General features: G+C 37.3%; 1 protein-coding gene across 1 annotated transcript; it reads left to right on the forward strand.

The window, feature by feature from the left end:
• The first annotated feature begins 534 nt into the window (after positions 1 to 534).
• LOC139126146 (uncharacterized) lies at positions 535 to 6674 on the forward strand. The gene is made up of 3 exons (XM_070692195.1): positions 535 to 706; positions 2035 to 2155; positions 5389 to 6674. Exons 1-3 carry the CDS (start codon positions 651 to 653, stop codon positions 5797 to 5799), a joined length of 588 nt encoding a protein of 195 aa, XP_070548296.1. The 5' UTR covers positions 535 to 650; the 3' UTR covers positions 5800 to 6674.
• Positions 6675 to 10087: the final 3413 nt, after the last annotated feature.

Below are 10087 nucleotides of genomic sequence, written 5' to 3' on the forward strand. Positions count from 1 at the left end.
GTCATAGCACTATTAGCAGTAGCCTTAGATTCCTGCAAAAACACCACTGAGGGCGCTATTTCATCACCGGCTCAAAATTCCAAGGGAATCCAACTCACAGTACTCAGGCTGAAATTCACCTAACACCTGTAAACAGGATTTGTTCACTGAATGTGTGAAATGAAGAAGTATTTAGCAGTCTACTTTACATATGATGGTATATTAAGATTGAATTGTACAGGTCTGTTATGATTAGTATGATATGCCTCACATGAAACCTTGAAATTTTATGTTAAGGATATTACCAGCCCAGTGTCAAAGGAGGTCAATGCTATTCAAGAATGTACACCCTGTATCATGCACAATTGCATCTTTTTATTTGACTCCCTTTCTGTTCATTTTCATGAAAGTTGAAGATTGTCAACTACCGGTATATCAACTCCTACTTGCATTCTATAAATGTGACTATTAATCAAATGTGCATGCTCAAATATGAAAAAAGGCATCGAAATTTTCTAAATACATTTTTTTCACCAATTTTGTACCAGCAGGAATCGCCTGACAAAGAAAGACAAGCCAACCTTCTTTACAGGCAGGCTTTAGTGCGATGGGTTTCAAACTTTGATGCATACAGAAGTTGTACAGTACATGGGGCACTGCTGGATCACCTTATGGCTGATCTGATTGAAGTAGCTGCTTATGAAACCAAATGCACTGTCATGGTTCAGTACGTATGTCATCGTAATTTTCGATCACACTATAACAAAAATGAACTCTAAATTAGGCTGTGGTTATGCTGTGGCTGATATGATTTTAATCTTCACTAATGTTTATGTTTCAAGGTTTCTCAATCAATACACAATTTTCTCTCCATTACAAAACTTGACACTTAGAAGAAGACTCATCATGATCATTATGAATATGTACAACCATACATACAGACAGACACACACACATACATACCATACATACATGAATGCACCATACATACAATACATACACATATACATACATACATACATACAGAGAAACACATACAGAGAAACACATACATACATACATACATACATACATACATACATACATACATACATACATACATACATACATACATACATACATACATACATACATACATACATACAATACATAACATACATACATACAAGTTTTGTAATGCACAGATAAACATTCATACCACTGTAAATGCTTCATTAAGCTGATAACAGCTGTATGCAAATGATACCTTTGAGGTTGAAATGATGACATTATCTTCTAATGTACATGTGAGGTCAATAGTTTTGAAAGTGAAGTTCAAAAAGGAGAAAGTAACCAAAGTTTAAACTTCATAAAGCTCATCAAATTGCTTTAATATTTTGTACATACTTGATTGGGATGCATGAAGTTCCCATCCATCACATTTCAGTCTACTTCCTTTACAGATTGTATAATTAAGTGCTCTACAGCTGCATGTCTGGCAAATTTAAAATTTAATATTTCAGGTTTTGAGGGATGACCTGACTACAGACTAGTTTGTTAGATCAAAATAACGATGGAACTGAGTGCTAGATCCAGTTGTTTCATGTTTATTTAAATTTCGTTATGAAAACTGCTCATTTGATGGTTTGCATATTTGGTAAACACTTTCCTGGGTGTGCCAAACCTTGATTTATTCAAATGATCTCTAAAATTGTATTGGTAATCTTTTCTGCTCAAAATTTCCGTTTTTGTTACAACAATTTCATCCAGTGGCATTTAACATTTATGTGAACTGCCAGGGTTGACCTTATTTTTTCAGATGATATGAATGACATCAAATGAATTAATTTTTTTCAGGTCCCTTCTCTGTTTTGCAAAATCATGTCTGAAACCAATGGTCTAGTTTGATTCTTCAAAGAACACAATTTCATTGGCACAATTTTCCAAACTTGCCTATCTGTGTGCCACCACAGTTTTCTTGAAATTTATTACTATTTGAATTTTCAAAGACAACTTCTCATTTTGCAGTCAAATCTTCCTAATTTGAAGTCAACTTCTTCTTTGCTTACTTTGCAGACTCAGAGAAGCAACTGCACGCCAAGTGTTACTGTGTGGTCGACTCATCAACGTCCAGAGCCATGTTGAAGTTCAGGCACTTGACGGCAAAAGTGCCATGCAAGTCATAATGTGTTCTGAGGTAATTAAAGTTACATTTCCCGTCAATGTCGTCTTTCACGTACATGGCAATATTGCCCCATGCTGGTGAGGCTTAATATCAGCAATTGATATTTATGGCATGAGCTGAGAGTTGAGCATTAAATCCCTCGACAAACTTGATTTGGAGAGATTCTGAACCATAATGAACTATTGCGTACATTGTGTGCAGGAAAATTTTGATTAGATTCCAATTGTGTTCATCAGTGTTTTTAGATACTTCTATTGTTCTATTTGCAGTCAAGTGGTTGTGTATGATCAACCTTTTCTGATTCAAATTCACACTGACTTTTTGCAAAGAAGACAATGATGGCTGCCAGTGTTCATCTGTGATGTTGCTAACATGTACCGTTGTGTCCCAAGTACAAGCGTTTTTTTAGCTATATTGAAATTTTTTGACTAGAATTATTTAAGCAATTAAGCACACCCAGTGATGGTATACCGTGAGATTTTGACAAGTTCTCTACACATATGCATGCGCCATAGCGAGTTCATATATGAAGACAACTGGTCAAAATCGATTCGTGTACCGTTGCTGGGTGTAATTATTAGTCCCCACGGACACCGTCCGGGGGGACTTATAGGTTTGGTCATGTCCGTGCGTGCGTCCGTCCGTGCGTCCGTCCGTTCACGCAGATATCTCAGAGATGCCTGGAGCGATTTCAACTCAAACTTAGTACAAGGATTACTTCATATGTCATACAGATGCACGTCGATTTGTTTTGTGATACGATCCAATATGGCTGCCAGGCGGCCATTTTATTACAATTTTTTCATGTACAGAGCCATAACTCAGGCATGTTTCAACTGATTTTATTCGAAGTTGGTACAAGGACATTGATCAATGTCATAGATATGCACGTCAATTTTTTTGTGATACGATCCAATATGGCCGCCGTGCGGCCATTTTGTTACAATTTTTTCATGTACAGAGCCATTACTCAGGCATGTTTCAACAGATTTTATTCAAAGTTGGTACAAGGACATTGACCAATGTCATAGCTATACACATCAATTTGTTTTGTGATACGATCCAATATGGCCGCTGTGCGGCCATTTTGTTACGATTTTTTCATGTACAGAGCCATAACTCAGGCATAACTCAACCGATTTTATTCAAACTTGGTACAAGGACATTGACCTATGTCATACACATGCACATTGATTTGTTTTGTGATACATTCCAATATGGCCGCCGTGTGGCCATTTTATTACATTTTTTCATGTCCAGAACCATAACTCAGACATGTATCAAGCGAATTATTCTAAGTTGGTACAAGGAGATTGACCAATGTCATACACATGCACATTAATTTTTTTGTGATACGATCCAATATGGCCGCTGTGCGGCCATTTTGTTACAATTTTTTCATGTACAGAGCCATTACTCAGGCATGTTTCAACAGATTTTATTCAAAGTTGGTACAAGGACATTGACCAATGTCATAGCTATACACATCAATTTGTTTTGTGATACGATCCAATATGGCCGCTGTGCAGCCATTTTGTTACGATTTTTTCATGTACAGAGCCATAACTCAGGCATAACTCAACCGATTTTATTCAAACTTGGTACACGGACATTGACCTATGTCGTGTACATGCACATTGATTTGTTTTGTGATACGATCCAATATGGCCGCCGTGTGGCCATTTTATTACATTTTTTCATGTCCAGAACCATAACTCAGACATGTATCAAGCGAATTTATTCAAAGTTGGTACAAGGAGATTGACCAATGTCATACATATGCACATTAATTTGTTTTGTGATACGATCCAATATGGCCGCCATGTGGCCATTTTATTACGATTTTTTCATGTCCTGAACTACAACTCAGACATGTATCAAGCGAATTTATTCAAAAGTATTTTTATCACAGACCTAATGAAGAGGACTCTATCCTCTCTGAGGACCTGTAATCAAAGTACCCATTAACAAGTGGGGACTGTGTCATCAACGATGACTTGTTGCTATTATATCATACCAATATATTGAAAGTTTGACATGGAACGTCAAAAACAGGATTTTGCTCTTGGCGGAAGCTCGCACGTGTGCCAACCGTGGTGTATCGCGAACATACCACAGTTCTTTTCATAGCTCAGCAAATCAGATTGCTGCATTTGCACCATCAATATACATGTATGATACAATACCCCATATAACTTTTTTCAAAGGTGCCTAACTTCATTTTGCATCTAAAGCAGCACAAATGACACCTATGCTGACATGACACAGGAACAGGTGATACAGGGTTATAACTGCTAACTAATACAAACAGCCAATGTTTGACTTTTTAACCGAGCATAGATCACAGAATATAGATGAAAGACTTTAAGAACTTCCAGCAATGTTCGCTTTTCCTCGACAAAGTGAATATTTTCTTTTGAGATGAAACATTTGGATGCACTCAGCATTATAACTGACAAAGGGGGTGGTAAAAAAGTTAGAAAACTGGCATTACTAGTCAGGATACCGTGTTACGCAAAACCACCCTCCTTTCTTTTTGTCAACTTGCCCAATAGTGACTGTTATTTCGACGAGACGATGTACTTCTGCGCAGAGTATGTGTGTGTCATTCTAGTATTCCCTGAAGGTCACTGCACATCTGACTCATGCAAATTCAAAACTAAACTATTGTCTGCAAATAAGTTCACCGAGTGTACTCGTAACAAAAAAATTATCAAAAAATCTTGGTTATGTGACATTTATTGACAATGGCTAACAAAATTGCTATACAATAATATACTTACAAAACATCCTGCAAAAGATCCTGCCAGATAAACAATGTGTTGATGTAGATGAAGTACTCTGCGTGTAAAATATTGTTGTTTAAATACTTGTCAATCAATATCATCGTTTACTTTTGCTTTCCTTACAGTCTTAGATATTGACTTTTGGTTAAATTTTATTTCTGAACAATTAAGAAATGAAAAACACAATAAGTGCAACTTCCTGTATTACATGGTTTCTGTTTTGTTATGGTGGTTATTAAAAATCTGTTTGCCCTGTGAGCCAAAACAACATCACTCACTCACTAACAGTTATACATGACTCCATAGAGTGTCACATATGCATGCATTGGGGGGTGTAGGGCTTTTTCGAAGTAGATTCTAAAGTGACTCAAAGATCTGGAGCTACACACTTGTTGAATCTTGCATATGTCACTTTGTTAATGTTTATCCTTTATTCAGTTCCATCTGTTTTCTTCACAGAATAACACCTTCTCAAGGCCGGCTGACATCAGCGAAGTATTACCACAGATAGCGTGTAAAGCACTTGCTTTGGCTGCACACACTCCATTTGGAAACGAACGTTTCAAGACTGTGTACTCGGTCTCCCTTCACTCAGTCTGTACTAAAGATGCGTATACTCCAACAATTCAAATGCATGCTATACTCGTGAAATGTCATCTGTCATCGTCCACTCTATCTGTCATGGGTTCCTGCCCTATTGTCAACTATCTTCAGCCATCGTACATCATACACAAGAAAATCAAATGTCCCAACTTCCAAAGTCCTGACTTCATCACGTTTTTCTACAAAGCATTCAAAGCGATATTTTTAGCATTTCAAGGATCTGAACTGTGCGGTAAAGTAAACGATGTATGTAGATTACAAGAATAGTTTGACAGAGAACAGTATGATATTGAACACATTTACATTCAGAAGAAAACCCACTTTTTGTCCTGAAAACATCTTCAATATTACAAATCAAACCAACAGGTTGACACAATGTATGGTGGACCAAATGGAATCAGACTGAAATCTTATGAAGAGATTAGTCAGTCTTTTACACTATCATATTTTAATCTTTATTTTTCTGCAATCATCCCCTGATAATATTTTCCTGGTTTGTTACCCACAAAGATAGATCATGAGAAAAATAGTGCAGACCGTGAAATTTTGATACCTGCATGGATGCTTGTTGGGTTGAACTTTAAAGGTATACTGTCACCTGTTCCAATTTTGCTAGAGTTAGCATGGAAGGAGAAAATCTAACCAATCACAGATTTAAGCAGGTGGCCGCTTTTTAAAAACAGCGCCCTCACATGGGCTTTTTGAATACCAAGGAACGCCCATTTGACCATATATGAGCATATTTAGATTACAGGTGACTGTTTACCTTTAATTTGAAGTATTTTTAATCAAAATGCAGACTGTTGTGAATAATGGCTGAAGCATTCTGTGGTAATATGAGGAGTTATAAGACCTATCATAACAATGAGCCTGAATTGTGTCAAAAACACCACTAAGGCGCTTTTTTAATTGCTATTTCAAAATTCCGTGGACTTGCCCACACGAAAAATTCATCAGTATTCAAGCTGACATTGACTTAACACCTCTAAAGAGGATTCGTGCCGCTGGAATGTTGTAAAATAGGAAAATTGAGCTCAACGCTACTGAGGTGGGCGATGGGAAATTAATTAGTGCTCTTGTGCTGCATATATAAGACCGCACTCTGTACATCACATGTAATGCTTTTTATGTAACGCGCATTCTGATTGCTTGAGAATTGCGGCACGATTAAGATGTAGTGAGAGGAGGACAGTAGCATAAAAGACCGAGCCATCTCTAAATCAGTTTTCCATCAGATTGGACTATACTGAAATACACATTTTACCAGACGTTCAATTGTAGCCTCTTGTGTTTTGACCAGCATGTGTCATGGTATACTTGATATATTAATCATACCTGAAAGAACAGTTCACAGTTATTGTTGTAATGCAGCAATGGTTCTGTACATGGCAGGAACAATTGCTCGAATTTGAATAGAACATGCTCTCAGGTTTTTTCCTAAACTTTTGAGCAGACTCGGTCTTATGTGTATGAGCAAACTCTATGTGTTATGTGTATGAGTGAAATATGTGTGTTATGTGTATGAGCAGACTGTGTTATGTGTATGAGCAGACACTATGTGTTATGTGTATGAGTGGACCCTATGTGTTATGTGTATGAGCAGACTATGTGTTATGTGTATGAGCAGACTCTATGTTTTATGTGTATGAGCAGACACTATGTGTTATGTGTATGAACAGACTGTGTTATGTGTATGAGCAGAAACTATGTGTTATGTGTATGAGCAGACTATGTGTTATGTGTATGAGTAGACTCTATGTGTTATGTGTATGAGTAGACTCTATGTGTTATGTGTATGAGCAGACTATGTGTTATGTGTATGAGTGGACACTATGTGTTATGTGTATGAGTGGACTCTATGTGTTATGTGTATGAGCAGACACTATGTGTTATGTGTATGAGTGGACTCTATGTGTTATGTGTATGAGCAGACTATGTGTTATGTGTATGAGCAGACTCTATGTGTTATGTGTATGAGCAGACTCTGTGTTATGTGTATGAGCAGACACTATGTGTTATGTGTATGAACAGACTGTGTGGTATGTGTATGAGTGGACTCTATGTACTATGTGTATGAGCAGACTCTATGTGTTATGTGTATGAGTAGACACTATGTGTTATGTGTATGAGTGGACTCTATGTGTTATGTGTATGAGCAGACACTATGTGTTATGTGTATGAGTGGACTCTATGTGTTATGTGTATGAGTGGACCCTATGTGTTATGTGTATGAGTGGACTATGTGTTATGTGTATGAGTAGACTCTAAGTGTTATGTGTGCGTATTTTATGTTTCACTTTATAGTTCAGTCATTGCGAACAATTTCATGCACAGTGCATATCACGGTTTAGTGTATACCTCCGTTTTAGATTCCTGTCGGCTTTACCATTGCATGATCCCAGCTTATGCTCAAATAAAGCCATTGTCAATAACACAATAGCAACTGAGATTTTGTCCATGGGTTTTCAATCAGAAACTGTGGTGAAATAGAATATGTTAAAGGTACACACAGTAATGCATATTTTACCAGAGTAAGTATTACGTTGATGAAATTTTGCAGGGGCATTTTTAAAGCAAACTTGTAACGAATACCATCCTGTGCATTTTCCTTGCATTAATGATTATTTTAACATGTAAACAACTGTTTTAACAGGACTGTCCTCACTTTCGTTGTTACTGACTTGAATAGTAGTATGAACTTTCGATGTAATTTTTCGCTTCCTCTCTGATGACCTTAAATTTAGGTATGCTTGGAACCAGATATGCATCTAATTTACAACCACACTAGCTTTGTATAAGTGTTGGTAATTTGTAATTGGAATGATCTTCAAAATGAGCCCCTACATGTGGTAGATCAGAAAAGAATTTTAGAAATGCTAGTTTTCGGAATATCTGTCCCCGAGGTGTGTTCTGCCTTAAGGCCGATTATGCAATGTACTGTTATACACCTATCGGAGCAGAACTGTAACCCTTCTTTACTGTTACCAATAAAATCATTCATATACAAAATGAACAGCATATCAATATGATGATTACAACGTTTATCGCCCAGTAATAGAAAGTTACATCCTAACATCCGATAACAAATGGTTAAAGTGTACACTCCGTGTCACGTATGTCCTTATTTGCTTGCACTAATACCCAGTGTGACAATATGCCACATCTGGTGCCGCGATTCATCGTCTGTCACCATCTGTGTCTCCCTTCTAAATCGTCTATCAAAATCTATACATCTTCCTTTTATTGTTGTAATGACATCTCCGCTTTCCGTCGTTACCGAAAAGCAAGAGCAGACCAGCCCAATGGGGTTTCTGATAGCTTAGGTGTTTTAAGTGTGAAGTTTCGAAAGAGACCGACAAAGCAAAAAAAACAGAAGTTTTGACTGATGATGCAAAGCTGGAGTCTTTTACTTTTCTTGTCGTGTATTTCGATCTTTTCTATTTTCGATAAAGGGACTGCCAGTCAAAAATCAGAGATCTACTTCTGATGTTGTTTTTTTAATATCTGGTGAAAGATGCTGTTTGATTTACTGTACTGTATCAAACACAATGAAAACACTTGCAACATGGAGTACATTTATATGACCTGCGACGAACACATTCAGACAGGTACGAATATATATACCGATGAACAGACTGTATTTCCCCGTAAATGTTAAAATATCGATTCGAAAGTAAATGCGCATGAATAAAAGTCCGTGCTCAAGTGCCCTTACAGAGGCAGACTATCGCAAACATAATGTATTTATCGATCGATTGAAGACGGTCTAAGAAGCAGCCAATACATCTACTCGCTTTCTCCTCTGAGGGTTCGGGAATCGCGATTACGTAGATCCGAATGTGGAATATCGGTTTCGGGTCAATTTAACATCATTTGATGCAACAAATACTGCCTGATCGATCATGAATGATTATAAGATCAATTTAACAATGGCGCCCTGGCCCTGACCTGCAGTGACCTGCAGTGGCCCCATACCCTTGTTTTGATTTATATTCAGAAATGTTTTGTAGAGACACATTTATCAATGAAACAGAACAGTTTGATGACACATATGTTCTTCTTGATGTTACCATCATTGACAATCACAGACACTCTGTGCTATAATGGCTATTGCCTTGTTAAGGTGGAATGCGTCTCGGGGACAGATTTTAAACCTGCTCTCAATTATGTAAAAAAATCCGACCTATCATTTGTAGGGGCTCAATTAACCGTCTTGAGTAAGAAAAGAATCGAACAAATTTGTTTTGCCATTAGAATAGCATATAATGGCGGCCATTTTGAATTTCCCCAATCGGTACACGTTAGGTAATTTGCTTCTCTAGTCCCGAACTTTGCATGGTGACCACTGATTTTTTATCCCTGATTTGGAAAAGAAGATGCTTGAACTTTCATTTAGGAAAGTTTGTGCATGGTGATATTTCTTAGGGGAATTCGATCAAGGAAAAAATGTCAGAGTAAGATACTTTGTCGCATGGACACTTACGTCATACAAGTTGTTAAGGTATTTCACAGAAAACAAAATTAGCGCATGCGTAATTTACTAACAGCTGTTTCG

The sequence above is a fragment of the Ptychodera flava genome, assembly GCF_041260155.1.
Source record: "Ptychodera flava strain L36383 chromosome 3 unlocalized genomic scaffold, AS_Pfla_20210202 Scaffold_26__1_contigs__length_13983176_pilon, whole genome shotgun sequence".
Classification (NCBI taxonomy): domain Eukaryota; kingdom Metazoa; phylum Hemichordata; class Enteropneusta; family Ptychoderidae; genus Ptychodera; species Ptychodera flava.

Coding starts and splice junctions, on each gene's coding strand:
- LOC139126146 (XM_070692195.1), top strand. CDS start 651: ATGGCTGATCTGATTGAAGTAGCTGCTTATGAAACCAAATGCACTGTC. Junction 707..2,034: donor AAATGCACTGTCATGGTTCA/GTACGTATGTCA, acceptor CTTACTTTGCAG/ACTCAGAGAAGCAACTGCAC. Junction 2,156..5,388: donor AAGTCATAATGTGTTCTGAG/GTAATTAAAGTT, acceptor TTTTCTTCACAG/AATAACACCTTCTCAAGGCC.